A 21,430-nucleotide genomic window follows, 5' to 3' on the forward strand; every position below is an offset into this window, starting at 1 on the left:
ATTGCCCAAGATTCCTGACAATGCTCCCCACCTCTTCTTTCCCTCCTTTACATATAAACACTTTGAAAAAGCAGGGGAGTGGTGGTATCAGTGAGGGATAGCAGACTGTGAAGAAAATGCTTAGATTCAGAAATCATCTTGGTTTTTCAACTAGATTTACTACTTATTTGTATTTCTAGCTTTAGTGTCTTCAGCAAAATGGGCATAAATTATTATTAAAAACAAACCACCTCAAAAGATTATTATGAGGGTGCATAATAACTTATATAAAGTGCCTGGCACATAGTAGGTATTCAATAGGTCCTATTTATTATTAAATGGTTACTCCTCCTCCATAACGAAGATATATTAAAATAACCATCTATATGCCATAAAAACCCTTCAGACTTTGAGAAATATATATTTGACAATACTGACTCTTACATTTTATGTGTAAATGAGAGTTATACACACCCACGTACAGCTGTCTGTTTTTAAAAATCCGTCTTTATTGAATGAACCATCTGCAAACAGAAGTCCACTCTGTACAAATCAATATTCTCTTCCTCCTCCTCCCACTGTTTTACTTGGATGCTTGAAAACAATGAATTATGTCTTTAGACACAATCTGCTTACTTTTAAACTGCCTAAAATGAAACATGAAACACTGTACTTTTACAAGTACAGGAGGTCCTGGTTATGAGGCAATCCAAGTGATGGTACAGCTGATGGCAACATCCTCTGCAGAGATGATGGAAACCTAGATTGGTAATTACCCAAGGCTCATCCTCATTGATAAAAATAGCTGTTTAATACTTTACAGTGAACTAAGAATTTTCATATATACAATCTTAAGTGTTCTTGAGAAACCAAGGGAAAGGATGCTATGTCCTCTGTGTGGCAACAGAAGCTAGGGTAGGGAATACTATCGAGACATTTTGGCTCACTAGATGATTGAACTTATATTACTGTTATTAGTTTGCTAATAACAAAGTACTACAAAATGAGTGGCTTAGAACAACATGAATTTGTCTTACTGTGGGAGGCGAGAAGTCTGACTCTCCCCCTCTGTAGGAATGAGGGAAAGGGATCTGTTCCAGGCTGCTCTCTTAGCTTCCACTACATAGTTCCTTGCCTTTTTGCAGCTGTGGGTAGGAAAATACTTCCCTCTACACTTAAGGTTCATTTGGCTCGCCTAAAAATCAAATAGACATGAAACAGGCTAGGAAGAGAAAATAACCAGATTTAATACAAACATATGTATGAGGACCCAACATACAGGAGAGAGTCAGAGATTCCACATGCATGAGAAGTTCAGAGACAGACAGGGAACATGGGTACATAAGACATTCTGAACTAGGGAGGAGGTAATGTTCCTTGGGGCTTCAGAAGGTCACTGCAGGTAGAGTACATGTTCAGTAATTATTAGTTTGCCCTGCCATAAAAACACTTAAAAAATTTCTGGTGATAACTCTTATCATAGGCCAGGCTCTGGATTAAAATCCTTCTAGGCAGTGAAAGTGGGAGGCAGAAGTTTCATTTGAACCTTCAGGGTTTGTTGCCTTTAGTTTGAAATAAGCCGCATATCACTGAGGCACATCTGGAGGGTGATGACTACCTCTGAAACCCGGCCCCCTCCCCCAGCATAACTCATCTTCACTTGGCCTTCTCCTTGTGTGTTGGTTTGTGTGCAAATTTCCCTTTTTATAAAGATCTCAGTCATATTGGATTAGGGCCCACCCTAATGACCTCATCTTACTTGATCTTTTCAAATAAGGTCACATTCACAAGTACAGCACTAAGGTTTCTATAAATTTTAGATAGACACCATTCAACCAGTAACAATTGCCATATTCTTCCTCCTTTTAACCTTGCCAAACACTGGTGGCAAACGCATTGATTAATTCAGTCATTTAATAAACATTTGAATGCTTATGTAGCATGTTCTGAATTGGGTTGGGTATTGATGCAAAAAATGAACTGGATGAAGCCCCTCGATGTCCTTAAGAAGTCACTTTAGAAGGAGTCAGAGACACATTATTATAGTAATAAGTACAATTATTGAGCACCTACTTTGCCCTAAGTGTGAAAGTAGGCACTTTTCATTCAGTCTTGACAATATACTGTGATTAAGTGATGTATTAGAGATATGCCTGGGGGGCTGGGTGGATCCTAAATCTGCTGAGGAGGTGGGGACAGGAATATTTTCACAAATTATAGTTGCACTTCATGAGTCTAAAGGAACATGCAGAAATATACTAGCTAGGGGCAAAGGTGGTTGTAGAGTGAACAGCAGATTCCAAAGACGAGTATTTAATAGATAGAAAAATAGCCAAGAGTAAAGTTTTAGAGGTACAGATTGTAAACTCCAGGAGGGTTGGGATACCAGCCTATTTTCTTCTCTCCTGAATTTCCAGCACTTCAAACAGTGTCTGGTTCATTCAGTAATTGTAGAATCAATACAAGGGCATCACGTGAATAAGGAATGGCATGACCTACAGTTCACTGTCCTTGGAAAGATAAGCAAAGGTGGCACGAAGTGTAAGATATTAGGGCGGACACACTGTTGATATATTGCTAGTATTACGGAATTACAAGAAGTCCAGGAAGGGTCCGTTCCCACCCTGCCAAATACTCCTCTTCCCCAGAGCAAATACAAGGGTACAGCCTCGCAAGGTCCGAAGAGTGGTGCTGTACACTCCAAACCAGGGTTATTTGCACAAATCTGGATTAAAGCACCTAGTTTGGCATGAAAGCAGACGTGGAGTATCCTATTCTCCTCCATCTACCCCATTCTGCTCTTACTACACGCCTGGTCCCCTGAATAACTCTCAGAACAAAGCTGTCTACGTGCATGGCAGGACCCCACCAGCAGAGCCCCCGAGCGCGCTCCCGCCCGTCAGCCCCGCCCTACTTCCCTCTGGAAAGGAGCAAAAGCGCAGGCGCGCCTTCAGCAGAGCGCGCTCCCTGGAGCTCTCCGCATCCCCGTGCTCATCCGGGTCTCAGCGAGCCTCAGCCAATGGTGGATGCTCACGGCCCTTGGAGGCGGGGCTATGCTTTTCTTCACGTGGGGCCTGCGATCACTGGGGTCTCTTCCAGGCAACGGAGACGTGTCCACCGAGGGGAGGGACAGAGATAGAGAGCCCAGCTTCTGGGCGAGGATTGATGGCTTTGAGATTAAACGGCTGCCGCCCCCTAGAAACGACTGAAATGCGAGCACATTCGCCAGCCTGAGCCGCTGTAGTAAACACACTTCAGAAACGTGAGGTGCCGGTGGTCACGTGGGGGGCGCCTCTTCCAATGAGAAGCCAGGGGCGGGGCCGAGGCCGCTGACGCGGCGTTGGCGGCGGAGTCACCAGGCTGCCTCGGGACCGGTCACCCGCCGGCAACCGTCCAGCGCCCTCGACCACCGCCTCCGATCACTGCGTCCGGGTTTGGTTCTAACTCTTGTCTTTGGGCCCAGAGGCAGCGTGGCAGACAGCGGCTGAATCCTTGCTCTTTCCGCTTGGTGGTTCGCCTCGGGCGGGCCGCTTTTCCTCACGGGCCGCCTCGGTAGGGCGAGGTTTCCGTGACGAACCTCCTGGGACTGCGGGTGCCCGCTCGGGCTGTCGTGGCGGCTCGAACTCCTGGAACTTGCTCACCCTCCTGGGGTCTGAGGGCCTCGAAGTTATGCGTGTCGTCCAGGTAGTTGCTGCGGCTGCCAGCTCCTGAAAGGCGGCACACGCGGACTCCGCTTACCGGGCAACCTCCATTCAGCTTCCAGCTGTGCCTCCAGCGCCCTCTCCTTCTCCGGTCCCTACTTCGGACTCATTTTTTTTTTCCCCCACCTCTGCCGCCCTGTCCTCAATCCTTGGGTGCGGTGATCCTCCTGGATGCGAAGGTGTAGGTTATGAGCTAGACCCTCATTCCTTGAATTTCTCGGTAGAGGAAGTCGGCGGTGACCCGCCGCCCGCTGCGCCCGCGGGATGGGGGTGAACGCGGTGCACTGGTTCCGAAAGGGGCTCCGGCTTCACGACAACCCCGCCCTGAAGGAGTGCATTCAGGGCGCTGACACCATCCGCTGTGTCTACATCCTGGACCCCTGGTTCGCCGGCTCGTCCAACGTGGGCATCAACAGGTGGCGGTGAGTCAAAATCCCGGGGGGAACTGATCTCGGTGTCCAATGAACCGGTACTTTACACGCGATGGGCCCAGTCTGAGAACTTCAACCTGGGACCGCCTTGCGTATGCCGTTTTTAGAACTGTAGACAGCTTTGAGTAAGAAATAGAATGGATTGAGTAGTTTTCTGGCCAGAGACTGCAGGCAAGCTGGAACTCCTTGGCCTCTGTGTGTGAATTACGTGTCTCGGCGCAAATGGGAACTCTTCCCCCTGGATTTCGGGTGAATTCTTAGTGGCAGAGTTAAAAAAACACCCTCCCTTTTCTCAGTGGCCCGTGGGTTGATTTCCTTGGCCTCTTTTGTGGCATTCGAAAGGATTGCGGTTTTTAATGTTTACATTTGTATCTCGGTAAATCATACTATGGTGAAAATTATTCATTCAGTACAGTCGCCTCCAAACCTAGTTTTCTTCCACCTTGAGGTTGCCAAAGGAAAAACAAGGGAAATCACATTGCCTGGTTTCTCTCTGCTCAGCTCTTCCTCTGACTCCTCCTTGTGGTTGTCTGGGCAAATCACAGTTTCTCTTTCTAGGCAAAGTAGAATCCTTCGAGGGATCAGAGTACTGAAAGAAATCTTAGACTTAGAGAAGCTTGATGATCTTTTCCTGAAATACCAGGCTAGGTGATTGTTAGGCTCCGTGATGGAAATGAAAGTGTTCCACGAACAGATAATTGATCGCCTACTCTATAAGGCATTGCTTTAAATACCAGGGATATAGCAGTGAATAAAACAGACAAAAATTCTTTTATTAAAAAGTATATTTTACTGATTATGCTGTTACAGTTGCCCCAATTTTTTCTCCCTTTGCCCCTCTCCTCCAGGTACACCCTTTCCCTCCAGCAGTTCACTCCCTTAGTTTATGTCCATGGGTCATGCGTGTAAGTTCTTTGGCTTCTTCTCCATTTCCTATGCTATTCCTAACTTCCCCCTGTCTATTTTGCTCCTACCAATTATGCTTCTTAATCCCTGCACCATTTCCCCCATTCTCCCCTTTCCCCCTCCCAGCCAATAACCCTCCATGTGATCTCCATACCCATGATTCTGTTCCAGTTCTGGTTGTTTGCTTAGGTTTGTTTGTTTGTTTTTAGATCCAGTTGCTGATAGTTGTGAATTTGTTGCCTTTTTAATGTTCATGGTTTTGATCTTCTTTTTCTTAAATAAGTCCCTTTAACATTTCCTATAATAGTGGCTTGGTGATGATGAACTCCGTTAGCTTTACTTTACATTGTCTGGGAAGCACTTTATCTGCCCTGCCATTCTAAATGATAGCTTTGCTGGATAGAGTAATCTAGGTGGTAGGTCCTAGTGCTTTTCATTGCTTCCAATAGTTCTTTGCAGTCCCTTGAGAAATCAGCTGATAGGCTTACGGGGAACTTTTTTGTAGATAATTCTCTGCTTTTCTCTTGCTGCTTTTAAGATTCTCTCTTTTATCTTTAAATTCAACATTTTAATTATGTGTCTTGGTGTGTTCCTCCTTGGGTCCAACTTGTTTGGGACTCTCTGTGCCTCCTGGACTTGTATGTTTATTTCCTCCACCAAGTTAGGGAAGTTTTCTTTCATTATTTTTCAAATAAGTTTTCAATTTCTTGTTCTTCCTCTGCTCCCTCTGGCACCCCTATGATTCTGACATTGGCACATTTGGAGGTGTGCCGGAGATTCCTAAGCCTATCTTGGTTTTTTTGAATTCTTGTTTCTTCTTTCTGTTCTGTATTAAAATAGGCAAAAAAGTTCTTGTCCTTTTTGAGCATATGCCTCAGAAAGTTAAGATATATAGTATTTAGTGATGATAAATGCTGTGGAGAAATATAGAGTAGAGAAAGGGGATAAAGGATATAAGATGGGATTGGAGTTGCAATTTTAAATATGGTGATTGGGAAGAATTCAGAGAAGGTGTCACGTGAACAAGATGATGCAGCAAATATTGATTGTCGCTACCTAGGGGAGAGGCATTCCAGACAGTGGGAACATCAGGGAAAAGGCCCTAGATGGGTATGTCCTTAACCTCTGGAAGAAACACCAGAAGAAGACAATATGATTGAAGCAGGATAGGTGAGAGGAAAAGTAGTAGATGAGGTCAGGGATGTAACAGCCGTATTGAGTACAGCTTTACAGGGCCATACTGAGTACAGCTTTATAGGTAGTGGTCAAGCTTTGTGCTTTTAATCATAACAAAGTGGGAATACTTGCAGGATTATGAGCTGAGAAGTGACTGATCTGACCTAAGTTTGAAAAATTTTCTCTGGCTGTGGTTCTGAGAACATACTGAAATTGGTGGGGTGGGGAGTGTCGGTGGACAAGAAGCAGGGAGACCAGTTAGGAGGTTGTTGTATTCATCCCGGTGAGAGGTGATAATGGCTTTGACCATAGTGATTAGTGGTGTACGTGATAAGAAGTAGTTGAAAGCTGAATATATTTTGAAGGCAGAATCCACAGTATTTGTTGGCAAATCGGATATGTGATGTGAGAGAAAGAGGGGAATTAGGAATGTTTTTAAAATATTTGACTTGACGATCTAGAAGGATGGAACTACACTTTGCTAATAAAGGAAGTTAGGTCATTGGGAGGGTGCTTGGAGTTCTCTTTTGAACTTGGTTAAGTTTGAGATGTTTATTACACATCCAAGTGAAGATAGCATTTATTCATTGAACATATATTGGTCATGCACCTAATATATGCCAGGTACTGTTTTAGGTGCAGGGCATTAAGCATAAACAAAATAGCTAAGAAGCAAAAACAATCAACCCCTATTGTGTTGAAGCTACATTCTAGTGAAGCCACGAAACTATAAGAGAACATTAAAAAAGATAGAAAAGAGAAAATAATACTGAATGTTAACTGCAATTGAGAAACAAAATTTAAAAAAAGAGGGAGAGGCATCCATGGACTGAGCCTTGCCTAATGTGTAGATATTGAGAAGGAACATCTAGTAAGATAAAAAAAAACCCAGAGGACTACGTGTCTGAGAAGCTAAGAAAGTATTTCAAAGAAGGTTTTCTAACCTATGTCAAGTGAGATAAGATAAGGATGAAAAATTAAAAATTGGATTTAGCATTTTGAGGCCACTCACAATGTTGAATTGAGTGATTTCAGTAGAGTAGAGGCAAAATCCATTTTGGAATAGCTCAAAAGAAGCTGACAGGAGAAAAGTAGGAGACAACTGACATTGACAGCCCTTTTAGTTTTGCTGTAGGGAATCAGGAAGATGGTGTGGGATATGAAGTCAGGAGAGGATTTTTTTAAAAGATGTTTGCATGTTGATGGAGTGATACACAAAGTGTATATAAAACACTCAGTGGAATTAGTGTCATTAACGTTGATTCTGGGAAACAATGGTAAATGTAATATATTTTAATGTATTAATAATATCTTGCAGTTATACAGTAATGATTCCCTTTTCATAGATTGTTAGGAGAATTAAATTACCTAACAAATGTAAAATGCTTAGAATGTGAATGGTGGTAGTAAATGCTTATCATTTGCTATTAAATTGGAAGCCCTAAGTAAGTACTACTTAATTAAATGTCTGTACTAAGTTTCTTAGAGAAGTTTATAAGTTTATAAAATCTAGACTGTAAGCTGCTGTAGGAGAGGAATTATATATTGTTTAACTTTGTACTCACGAAGTCAAATAATGAGTTACATAAAACTGGTAAGCACAATAGTAATAATCCCGTATTTTCCTTTTTTAAAAAGATTTTTTTAAAACTAGTAAGTATTACCCTTTCTAAAAGATGTATAAAGATGTCAATAATGAATAGAAATAGATTGTTTTCTTCTACTGAAGACTTATAAAAAGGCAGGGACAGTTTCATTTAGTCTGTTCTCATAGCACCAAATTCAGTGCTTTTCATAAAATAGTAGCTTAATTATTATTTGTTGAATGAAATGACAACCATGAGTCAATAATTTTATATTTAAACAACTTTATTTCTGCGTTGATCATAGGATAATGGCAAACTCCTTAGCCTGCATTCAGGCTATCTTTTTTTTTTTTTTTTTTAGCTTTCCAAATGATTCTTTAACTGGCAAGTACTTTAAGATATACAAACACATTACAGTGCCACTAGAAACAGGAAACCAAACCTCAAAGGCAGTTTTATAACTTTATTTGACAATCAGCTATTAGTTCTCATCCACATTAACTGTAGATTTTTGAAAGTAGTGACAGGTACATAGGTGACAACGTATAGAGCTTGTTTGGTGAATCTTCCTCCTCATTTTGTTTTCTGGGCATCTGCACCTGGATATGGTATGGGACATTCCTTATTCCTCCGGCCCAGACGGCTTTGTTGAGCCTGGTGTCAGTGCGCACATCTGGAGTTCCCATCTCCTTCATGGGCAAATGTCCGGATCTCTTTGAGTGCCTAAGGGGCGCGCTTCTTGAAGCCCACTCCATGGATGCGCTAATGGATGTTGATGGTGTACTCTCTGGTCACTACCTCGTTGATGGCAGAATGGCCCTTCTCGCCACCCTTCTTTGCGGGAGCCATTATGCCAGGCCCAAGCTGGAAAGAAAGCTCAGGCTATCTTCAGGGTTTCTATCTTCTTTTTTTCATGCCCTTCCCTTCAATCAACATTTCTTGGATTTAACAGAAAATCAAATTTGAAAAAATTTATTTTACCTAAGCAAGTGAACAAAACTACCTTTCGATATTGCCATTGGTTCATCAAAGAGGATGCTTTAACATAAAAAAAGTTTGAAGGATGTTGTTGCAAAATAAAGGACAGTCCCTAGACTTGAATAAATTAAGCTTAATGAAAATTCACTTGGCCTCATTTGATCTCAGACCAGTGAAAACTTTATCTTGAATTTGTCATCTTTGGGATTGAATGATTTAAAATATTTCAATTCCTTTCTTCACTTATCTCAATAAAATTATATCACACAAAACATATATACAAATGTTCATAAAATTATTCATAATTTATTATTAGTCATAAGAGCCAAAATATGGAAGTAACCCAAATTTCCATCTACTGATGAAAGGCTAAATAAAATATGCTATATCCATAAAATGGGATATTATTCAGTTATAAAAGGAAATGAAGTAATGGTACATGCGACCACATGAATGGACCTTGAAAACATATTCAGTGAAGAAGCCAGTCAGAAACTCTTCACATATTATTTGATTCTGTTTATATAAAATGTCCAGAATGGGCAAATATGTAGAGACAGAAAGTATATTAGTGGCTTCGTAGGGTTGGGAGGGTTGGGGGAATTGGGAGGTGGTAACTCAGGGGCATGTGGCTTCTGTTTGAGGTGATGAAATGTCCTAGCAGCTTGCACAACTCTGTGAATATACTAAAAGCTATTGAATTGTACACACACACACACGCGCGCGCGCGCACACACGCACCCCATCCCTTAAGGCCCAGTCAAAATACCACCTTTTCCATAATACCTTTCTTTATTCCCTTGTCTGGGATGATTAACCCTTGTGAACTCTTAAACCATTTTATCCTTACTATTTACCCTTAGTATATACTCCTTTTATTTGTAAATATTGATATACTCCTCATATATGCATTTCTCCCTCATTTAACAGATTGTACCTCTCCTTGAAGAGAAGGTACCATTTCATTAAATCAAAAACTTACTTTGTGTACCTGTTCATGGCAGGCACTATTTTTGGTAAGGGGGTACAACAGTGAATACAACAGGAAAAAGTCCCTGCCCTTGAGAAGCTTTTGGTCTAGAAGGAGAATTAGGCAATTAAACAAATATGGTATGTCAGGTGGTGTCATGGAGAGAAATAAAGCAGAATGAATGTGACAACAGAGACCTAAAGAAAAGGAGAAAGCAAGCTATACAGATATATGGGGGAAGAGCCCTCTTTTGTATTCTCCACAATGTCTAGCATTGTGTTTTGTACAGAGAAAGCATTGGATAAATATATTTTTTAAATTTCCTTTGTAAGTCTAGGGTTTAAAAGGGGGGCAGTTACTTCATTTAATTTAGATGCTAATGTATATCTTAAACTCATAATTCAGAAACATAATTTTCAATGAACAGATTATTTTTAATATTTAAATGTCAGCATGTTTAATATTACATAGTTAATTCTATCTATCAAATGTAGTCTCTTAATTTTCAGTAACCAAATCTATAATTATACCTACATATTTACCCATTCTTTCCTTCTACTGCATGCTTTCTGAGGAAGAGAGAATACTTCCTCTAATTCAAAACTTATCTCCTAATACCTCATTTTTAAAACTTTGCTCATATTTGTTCCAGCTTTTTTGAGGTATAACACAAGTTGTGTATACCGTATTTAAGATATACAAGTTTTCATATATGTATATATTGTGGAACTCTTTTTTAATTACTCTTTCACCTTTTCTTTAGTCTCTTTATAGGTTGATTGCAATCACCGTTTAAACATGCTTAAGTCCACGCTCTATTTAAAGAAAAGAAAAAACAATAGAGAAAAACCTACCCTTTGCTATGTTTCTCTCCTGCAACTATGTTACTTAGTTCCTTTATAGCCAAACTTCATGAACAAACTTCATGTCTGATACCGGCTTACTTCATTTCTTTATCTTCTTTTCACCCTTGAACTCACTCCAAACTAGTGTCATTCCACATGGTACCTACTCCACCGAAACTGTTGTCATCCCAAGGGTACTTTTAAACTTTTCCTTCCTTGACTTTCTACTATGTTTGACACATTTGACCACACCTTCCTTTTCTTCCTTCTGCTTTGGTTAGAGGGCCCTTCTATGTTTTTCTACGAGAGCTATTAGTGTTCTTCCTTGACTTCTCTTTTTCTGTTCAACCTTTAAATGCCTCTGAAGTTTATGGTCTTTACCTTCTTCATTTTATAGCATTCCTAGTATAAAGTCAGTTACCATCTATATGCCCAGAATTCACAAATCAGTATCTTTAGCCACTATCTTTCTCCTGATCCCCAGGTATGTATTTACCACATATAGATTCCTTGCTATTTGAATATAAAACAGTTTTTTAAATATAAAACTTAGTTCCTAAACTGAGTTTTTCTGTTTCCCATTTTCATAAATAATATTTGCCCAGTTGCTCAAAACAATTTACAGATTACATTGTTCATTATATATTCATTTATTCAAAAAAATATTTGAGCCTCTACTGCGTGCCAATCACTTTGCTAATTTCTGTGGGTAAAATGGTAGTCATCAGATAATTTCTCTGTCCTTAATAAGTTTACAGTGTAGAGAGGGATTTATTCTGAAATAAAATAATCACAAAAATATCTCCATTGCCACTTTAGCCCATACCACCACTCATTGTGCCTAGATTACTTGAGTAGTTTACAAATCATTGTTCCTCCTTGCCCGTCTCTAATTTATACTTTACACAGAAACTGGAGTGGTCTTTTAAAATTGCAAATATGATCATGCCCTTTATTCTTTAAAATCCTTCAGTGACATTTCCTACCCCTTAAAATTCAAAAAGCCATTTGAGCTGAACATCGAAGCATGAGATGGATCTTAAAAAAACAGAGAATGGAGGGAAGGGAATTGAATGCAGAGGGAAGAAAACTCCAGGCTGAGAAAATAGTATGAGGGAAGGCACAGTATTCTGATACTGGCGAGAAAGCTGGTATGACTGAATCATATGATGCATGAAAGATAGGAGTTGTTGCTTAGTATTCTTTGGTTTAGTATTCTAGATGGTTGCCTGACTCAGACAGGATTAAACAAAGAGTTGATTGGCAAGTGTAATTGAACAACCAAGAGAAACTGGCTTCAGACAAGGATTGATGCTAGGGCCAGAAGACAACTTCTAGGACCAAATTTCTCTCTTTGCATCCCCAAACTTCACTTACACTGGGTTGGCTTTTCAGACAGGCTGTCCTCTGGTGGTAAAAATATAGCAATAACAAAAAAACTTAAGCCATGGCCTCAGAAGTCTCAGCAAAGTTCTATGGTACTTCAGTAGTTCTGTTTGGACCGATTTCTGAACCAGTCATTGTGCACCTCTGATTGAGCTGAAATTGTGTGCCTCATGGGTGGAATCAGCTCAACTGGACTGAAGTAACTAAAGTAGAATGAATATGAAGTGAGTGAATGTCCTAAAGCAACAGATACCTGTTATATAAGAACTCAGATCAAAAAGTGGGATCAAGTCAGAAAAACTTTGGTCCCTGTTTGAGGAAATATAACTTTGGTAACTTGAGTGAACGATAAAGAGAATGTAATAGTGTGGAGGCCTTATCAACAGTTTCAGATAACACAGGCTTGAATTAGGGAAAAGGTCATAAGGAAGGAGACGATACAGGAGAGCGATTGTAGAGGTGCAGTGAACAGTTCATGTGACTGGAGAAGGCAGTTTCATAGAAGAGGATGTGAGGGAGAGAGTAGAATGTAAGATTCTCATACTTTGTGCCTCTTTGACAGCTATCCATGAACTAAGTTAGAGAACACAGGAATAAACCATATTTAGATGAAAAAATGAGTATGTTTATTTTAGGTCATTGATGAATATGAGATACTGCTAAGATAGCAACATGGGAAATGAAGAAAATAGGAGTTTAAGTTTGGGGATTATAGACATTAGAGATGTGCATGTGAGTTTCCACATATAAATGAGACCTTATTTTAGTTGTCTTTCTCTGACTGGCTTATTTCACTAAGCATAATAATCTCCAGGTCCATCCATGTGGCAAAAGGTAAGAGTTCCTTCCTTTTTATGGCCATTCTTGATGAAGGAGATTCCTGAGTCAGTAACCTAGTATGAAAAGTGAAGTACTAAAAAAGCCTTCTTATACTATTGGTTATTTGAAAAAGGCAAGCCTAAAAAATAGCACATTTTAAATATATGTTAATTTGGCAGCCTCAATGTAGGGTGAAATTCGAGGTCTGAATTCTGCTCATTTCTTTATCCCATTTATTCCTTAGGTGATCTCATGTAGGCACATACTTGAGTTCCTCATGATTTTATATGGTACGTCTCCTACCATGATCTCTGTCTTGAGTTCCAGACCCTCATAGACAATATTTTTACTCAAATTTGAAATAAGCATCTTAAGCTAGGTCTTGCCTCTACTTCCCCATCTCTCATGGTTTTTCTAAATAGTAATAAATAGAAAATTTATCTCATTCTGCAAAAAACCTAAGAACCATCTTTCCTTTATTTCTTTTTTCCTCAAACCCCATACCTGGTCCTTCAGCAATTATTATGGTTTTTTTCTTCAAAATAATTTCCACATCTGTTCAAATCTCACCCTTCCACTGCTATCATGCTATCCAAGTAACCAACATTTCTTGTGGGATTACTGCAATAGCTTCCTAACTTCTTTACTTTCATCTTTATACCTGTCTTCCCAGTCTGTTCCATGTGGAAGTCAGTATTAATGATGTGACCTTAATCAGATCACATCACTAGTATGCTCAAAATCCTCCAGTAGCTTCCGGGGAGTTTGCGTTTTCTGCTTCTTTACCTAGAACCTTATTGCCTCAGACCATAGCAGGGCCCATTCTTTCCCTCCTCAGAGAGTCATTTTTCTGACCATCCTGTGTAAAGTAATTGCTCATACTCCTTCCCACATCTACTTTTCACTTTCTATCTCTTTAGTCTGTTTTTTTCTTTATGACATTTATCATTACCTGAATTAATATATTTATTGATTTCTTTATTTTCTTCCTCCTTCATTAAATTACACAGGAGAGGGATTGATTCATTATACCAGTATTTCTCACTATTCATTATTGCTTCCTCAGCCCTGTAACAGTGGTTCTCAGTGGTCGGTCCAAGGACACTTAGGGTTCCTGAAGCTCAAGGTATCTGTGAAGTCAGAACTATTTTCATAATAGTACTAAGACATTATTTGATTTTACAAGTGTCATTCTCTCATATGTATATAGTCTTGCTTTCTAGAAGTTACATGATAAGTGATCACATTATTGCTTTGATGGCTAGTGGAGTGTGTGCTGGTTTATTTCTCTTTTAAAATTTTTTCAGCTTTAATTTCTCACATACGTGTTGCTGAATATTATCTGTAGGACAAAACTCTTTGGGGTTACTCAGTAATCTTTAAGAATAAAGGGTCTGAGGACCAAAAATTGAGAATGCTGCCCTAGAACAACACCTGGCACATGGTAGGTATTCAATATGTACTTGTGGATTGAATGTAAAAATGAATATTCTGATTTTTTAAAAGTATATTTTATTGATTGTGCTATTACAGTTGTCCCATTTTTTTCTCCCCTTCAGTCCCCTCTGTCCTGTATCCCTCTTCCCTCCAGCATTCCCCCTTTACTGCATGTCCATGGGATGTACATATAAGTTCTTTGATTTCTCTATTTCCTATACTGTTCTTAACTTCTCCTCCTGTCCATTTTGTGCTTACCAGTTATGCTTCTTATTCCCAGTACCATTTCCCCTATTCTCCCCCACTCCCCTCTCCGCTGATATCCCTCTCTGCCATCTCTATTTCTGTGATTCTGTTCCTGTTCTAGTTGTTTCCTTAGTTTGTTTTCATTTTTGTTTTTTTAGGTTCAGTTGTTGATAGTTGTGACTTTGTTGTCATTTTACTGTTCATATTTGAATATTTAAAGTTGTCCCAGAGGTTCCTAAGACTCTTCTCATTTTTTTGAATTCTTGTTTTTTCATTCTATTCAGGTTGAATGTTTCTTTATTTCTTCTGCTCCAAATCATTCATTTGAGTTCCAGTTTCCTTCCCTTCACTGTTGGTTCCTTGTATATTTTTCTTTATTTCACTTTGTATAGCCTTCATTCCTTCCTTTATTTTGCATGCATACTCAATCATTTCTGTGAGCATCCTGATTACCAATATTTTGAACTCTGCACTTGATAGGTTGGCTGTTTCATCATCACTTAGTTCTTTTTCTGGAGTTTTGACCTGTTCTTTCATTTGGGCCACATTTGTTTGTCTTGGTGCACCTGTTGTGTTGTACGGGGCAGAGCCTTAGGCATTTGCCAGAGTGGGGGCAATCCAGGTTGCTGCATTGTGGCACATGTGGGGGAAGGGTCAGAGAGGAACAGTGCCGCTTGCTCATCTCTTGCTCCATTTTCAGTCACTTCCCCCACTACCCACAAATGAATTGGGCCCTTCTGGTGCTGATTCCAGAGTAGGTGGGCTTGTGTACATTCTAGGACCCCTGTGGGCCTCTCCAGCACTCTCTCCTGTGTGGCCTGCAATTTCTCCCATTGCCTCAACCCCCACAGGATTTTACAGCCAGAGGTTTTGAAACTTTCTCTTCCTGTGCTGGAACTCTAAGTTGTGTGGTCTGTCTCGCTTCCCAGTTGTACCTCCCAGTTTATCTGAATGTCAGTGTGGGACCACCTCGTCCTCCAGCCTCCATCTTGCCACCTCAACCCTGGCTTCCCATCTCCACCTTTACTATCAGTCTGGATGAATGTTTCTTCATCCATCTCCTTCATTGCTGGACTTCCATACAGTTCGATTTTCTGGCAGTTCTGTTTTTTCTTTAATTGGTTGTTATCCTTCTTTTGGTTGCGTGAGAAAGTGAAGTGTATTTGCCTATGTCTCCACCTTGGCCAGAAGCCCTTCTCTCTGATTTTGTTGATAGAGTTTTATGTTGGCCTTCATGCATAAATTACATCCATAGCCTGTTTTTGCTTATCATTTTCTTTAAAACCTTAAACATGCTTATAAACTTGAGTACAGAATTTCTTTAGTATTTTTTTCTTCTATTATAACTATCTTATCCACAGTTAATTAGAAACACTTTTTGGTGATTAACCTTTCATCGAGTCTTTTTGAAACATTCAATTTAGTTTTAATAAAACAGGTTTCTTTTTACACTCATTTAATCAGTGTATATAAAATTTAATTATGTGGTTACAATAAAAAATTCAGCTGGCATAAACAGGTTTTGCAATTGACTCTTGACCTAGGACTTTCACTAATTGGAGCAGGAATCAGATGTACTAGAAAACAATAGCCTGCTTTTCTTAAGCTAAAATTAACCATGCCAATCAGTCAATATGTTTTACAGAGGATTTGGAGGGATTGCATAGTTTCTGTGATGGTAATAGCCAAAATAATTACTATAATATAAAAGATATAAATATAGGTTTTTAAATTTGGACATCTTAAAATAAATTCTTACATAATTGTATTGGTTTGGATTACTTACTTGTTTTAATTAGATATTAGGGTTTCCTAGAGAAGAAAAATGTTTTATAAATGAGATTCTATTAACTAGTTATTTTTGCCATTTTTATTTAATCCCACCTCTGTCTCCTTAGTAGCAATAATAACAAACTAATTACCTTAATGATGCTTGTGGGGTGTTTTTTGTTTTTTTCTTTTTTTAGTTTGCTGTTTTAAGTGATATGGGCCAGCAGAAATTGGAAAGCTTATAAATAGGATGACAATATTAAATTACTCTGCTATAGTATATGTGTACTAGAGAATGTGCTGGCCAATCCTTATATTGGTATTAACTTATAATGGGTGGTCCTTGTCTAATTTGGGGGTTAAAATACCTTTTACATGATAGGGTTTAATGTAACTTTTTTTGTAATGTGTCATAACTTTGGGTGATATAATGGGAATAGAAAGGAAAGATTGAATTAAAAGGAAATACTAAAATGATTTGGTGACACATACAGGAGATTTTAGGAAAGGAGGAGACAAAGATGATTTCGAGTCTGAGATCCCAGAGAGGAGACACAAAATCAGAAGGGGTTAGTTTAGGTGGCTTAGAATGAAAACTTTGTTTTGAGGTCTATCAAAGTTATGATAACAGCAGGATATCCAGGTATAATTGGTTAACAAGGACTGAAGCTAGGAAGGGAAATTGGGTTAGACGTCTATATGAAATTGGAAATAAACCTTTGTGAGGTGATAATTAAAAATAGGAAAATTCTGAGAATACAGTAAAACACTACTGCACACCTTCTGGATTAATTGGCTGAAATTAAAAGATCTGGCAGTACAAAGTACTGACAAAAATATGGAACAGCTAGAACTTTTTTCTTTCATTTTTTTCTTTTAAAAAAATCCTTTCTTTTGTTCTTTGTTTTGTTTTGTTTATTTTTTTTCTCTGCTAGAACTTTAATACATGCTGTTAGGAGTGTGAACATTTAACACTTTGGGAAACTATGCTGAATATTTATATTAACAATAACCCATATGGAATTTTATCAAAAAATTAAAAATGCAACTGCCTTTTGACCCAGCAATCCCACTGCAGGGAATATATTCTAAGAAACATGAAAACACTATCAAAAGAATATATGCATCCCTATGTTCATTGCAGTTTTATTTACAATAGCCAAGATCTGGAAGCAGCCCAAGTGTACCATCAGTGGATGAGTGGATAAAAAACCTGTGGCATATTTACATAATGGAATATTACTCAGCCAGGAAAAGTGGGGGGAATCTTAATGATTTGCGACAACATGGATAGACCTGGGGATTGTTATGCTAAGTGAAATAAGCCAGGCAGAGAAAGGCAAATACCATATGATCTCACTTATATATGGAATCTAATGAACAAATAAACATGAACAAAATAGAAACAGAGGCATAGATAACATGAAACAGGCTGCCAGCTGCCAGAGGGGTTGGTTCTGGGCACTGGATGAAAGAAGGTGAAGGGATTAGCCAAAAACATACATATGTAACCCATAGACACAGACAACAGTGTGGTGATAGCTAGAGGGAAAGGGGAGTTGGGGGGTAGGTAGAGGTGGCAAAGGGGGAAAATGAGGACAGACAGAGACTCTTCTTGGGGCAATGGGCACATGATACAGTGTGCAGATGATGTTTTATTGAGTTGTACACTTGAAAACTGTATGGTTTTGCGAACCAATGCCACCCCAATAAATTCAAGTTTTCAAAAAACTCTCAAAATCTAGTCAAGACAAACTATTTTAAATTGAAGAAGGCTAAAGGGACATGACAAGTAAAGGAATATGTGATCCTAGGTTGAATCCTGGATCAGAAAAGGGACATTAGTGGGATAACTAGTGGAATTTTAATTAAAGTTTATGGACTAGTTAATAGTATTGTATCAGTATGAATCTTTTAGTATTGGTACCTATATATAAATACTGTGAAAGGAAGGAATTTATTGTGGTTCTCCACTGAACTCATAGTGCCTAGCTGCGCCACAATTCTCTCTGCTTTTCTTTTTTTAAAGATTTTATTTATTTATTTTTAGAGTCAAGAAGGAAGGGAGAAAGAGAGGGTGAGAAACGTCAATGTGTGGCTGCCTCTTGTGCATCCCCCATGGCGGAACTGGTCTGCAACCCAGGCATGTGCCCTAGACTGGGAATCGAACCCGTGAGCCTTTGGTTCAGAGGCTGGCACTCAGTTCACTAAGTCACATCAGCCAGGGAACCACTATTCTCTTTTGCTTCACTATAAACAAACTGGTCAACCAGATTGTGATGGCAGATTCTTAAGCTAAAAAGTTTGTTTTTTTGTATAAGATGGCTCTAGTAGCACTTAGTTGTCTTTAACTTCATTCGAAACAATTTTGTTAGATCGTATTGTGACAGCTGTCCTATCATTGTGCATTTAAAAAAACTTATCAAAATTGGTGAATTTTTGTGCAGCCATTTTACTATTGACGATAGAAAAAAATATACAATATGTTTGGTGTATTACGCTCTATTATTACAAGAAAGGTAAAAACGCAACTGAAACAAAAAAAAATTTGTACAGTGTATGGAGGAGGTGCTGTGACTGATCAAATGTACCAAAAGTGGTTTGCGAATTTTCATGCTGGAGATTTCTTGTTGGACGATTCAGACCAGTTGAAGTTGATAGTGATCAAATTGAGACATTAATTGAGAACAAACAACATAATATACAGGAGATAGCTGACATACTCAAAATATCCAAATCAAGTGTTGTAAATCATTTGTACCAGCTTAGTTATGTTAATCGCTTTGATGTTTGAGTTCCACATAAATTAAGTGGAAAAAAACCCTTGACCATATTTCCACATGTGATTCTCTACTTAAATGTAATAAAAACATTCTGTTTTTAAAATAAATTATGACTGGTGATGAAGAGTGGATACTTTACAATAATGCGGAACGGACAAGATTGTGGTAAAAGTGAAATGAACCACCACCAACCACGCCAAAGTCTGGTCTTCATCCAAAGAAGGTGATGATGTGTATATGGTGGGATTGGAAGGGAGCCCTCTGTTATGAGTTCCTTCTGGAAAAACCAAATGATTACTCCAATAACTACTGCTCCCAGTTAGGTCAACTGAAAGCAGCACTCAATGAAAAGTGTCCAGAATTAGTCAACAGAAAAAGCATAGTCCTCCATCAGGATAATGCAAGGCAGTGTGTTTGATGACCAGGTAAAAACTGTTACAGCTTGGCTGGGAATTTCTAATTCATCCACCATATTCACCAGACATTGCACCTTTGGATTTCCATTTATTTCAGTCTCAAGAGGAGCGAAGGCTCCCAAGCTCATTTTATGAGGCCAGTATTATCCTAATTCCAAAACCAGATAAAGACACTACAAAAAAAGAAAATTTAGGCCAATATCCCTGATGATCATAGATGCTAAAATCCTCAACAAGATATTAGCAAACCGAATACATTAATACATCAAAAAGATCATACACCATTATCAAGGGGGTTTTATTCTAGGAATGTAAGGTTGGTACAACATTCACAAGTCAATAAATGTAATTCACCACATAAACAAAATGAAGGATAAAAGGTACATGATCATATCAATAGATACAGAAAAAGCATTTGATAAAATCCAGCACCAATTTATGATAAAAACTCTCAGCAAAGTGGGAACAGTGGAAACATACCTAAACAGAATAAAGGCCGTATATGACAAGCCCACTGCCAGCATCGTACTTAACAGACAAAACCTGCAAGCATTCCTCTTAAGATTGGGAACAAGACAGGAATGTCCACTTTCACCACTCTTATTCAACATAGTATTGGAAGTCCTAGCCATAGCAGTCAGAGAAGAAGAAGAAATAAAAGGTACCCAAGATGTAAAGGAAGGAGTAAAACAGTCTTTATTTGCAGATGACATGATACTGTACATAGAGAACCCCAAAGATTCCACCAAGAAACTCCTAGAACTGATAAATGAATTCAGCAACGTAGCAGGATACAAAATTAATATCCAGAAATCAGTTGCATTTTTATATGCCAATAAAGAACTAACAGAAAGGGAAATTAAGAAAACAGTCCCTTTCACTATTGCTTCAAAAAGAATAAAATACCTCGGAATAAATCTAACAAAGGACATAAAATACCTGTATTCAGAAAATTATAGAGACTGAAGAAAGAAATCGAAGAAGATACAAATAAGTGGAAACACGTACAGTGTTCATGGGTAGGAAGAATTAACATCATTAAAATGCCCATGCTACCCAAAGCAATCTATAGATTCAACACAATTCCTATCAAGATTCCAATGACATATTTCACAGAACTAGAACAAATATTTAAAAAATTTATATGGAAGCACAAAAGGCCCCACATAGCAACAGCAATCCTGAGGAAGAAGAACAAAGTTGGAGGAATCACACTACCTAATATCAAATGGTACTATAAGGCCATAGTAATAAAATCAGCATGGTATTGGCATTAAAACAGACACATAGATCAATGGAACAGAGAGCCCAGAAGTAAATCCACACCTTTATAGTCAATATTCGGCAGAGGAAGCAAACACATACAATGGGCTAAAGATTGTTTATTCAATAAATAGCGTTGGGAAAATTGGACAAATATGTTCAGAAAAATGAACCTAGACCACCTTCTTACACCACACATAAGAATAAATACAAAATTGATTAACACCTTAAATATTAGACCCCAAACCACAAAAAACCTGGAAGAAAACATAGGCAGTAAAATCTCAGACATTGCTCATAGCAACGTTTTTCCTGGTATATCTCCTAAGGCAAGGGAAACAAAAGAAAAAATAAATGAGGCTACATCAAACTGAAAAGTTTTTGCACAGCAACAGAAACCATCAACAAAATAAAAAGACAACCCATGAAGTGGGAGAACGTATTTGCCAATACATCTGATAAGGGATTAATATCCAAAATTTATAAAGAGCCTCCAGAACTAAAGATCAAAAAGACAAACAGTCCAATTAAAAAATGGGCAAAGGACCTGAATAGAAACTTTTCCAAAGAGGATGCACAGATGGCCAATAGACATATGAAAAGATGCTCAGCATCACTAATCATCAGAGAAATGCAAATTAAAACCACAACGAGGTATCACCTCACACCTGTCAGAATGGCTATCATCAATAAGTCAACAAACAATAAGCTTTGGCAAGGATGTGGAGAAAGGGGAAC

At 38.7% G+C, this 21,430-nt stretch overlaps 1 protein-coding gene across 2 annotated transcripts in view; it reads left to right on the plus strand.

Moving 5' to 3' along the window:
- Positions 1 to 3,316: 3,316 nt before the first annotated feature.
- The window catches only part of CRY1 (cryptochrome circadian regulator 1), a 61,846-nt gene continuing 43,732 nt past the window's right edge, over positions 3,317 to 21,430 (plus strand). For both annotated transcript variants that reach the window (XM_054574577.1, XM_054574578.1), the window contains exon 1: positions 3,317 to 4,102. In XM_054574577.1, the coding sequence (XP_054430552.1) occupies positions 3,945 to 4,102 (158 nt within the window). In that variant the 5' untranslated portion in view covers positions 3,317 to 3,944. The remainder of the gene's footprint in view (positions 4,103 to 21,430) is intronic.

Source organism: Pteronotus mesoamericanus, unplaced genomic scaffold (assembly GCF_021234165.1).
Source record: "Pteronotus mesoamericanus isolate MK-2021 breed Mesoamerican mustached bat unplaced genomic scaffold, CSHL_Meso_final contig_263, whole genome shotgun sequence".
NCBI lineage: Eukaryota > Metazoa > Chordata > Mammalia > Chiroptera > Mormoopidae > Pteronotus > Pteronotus mesoamericanus.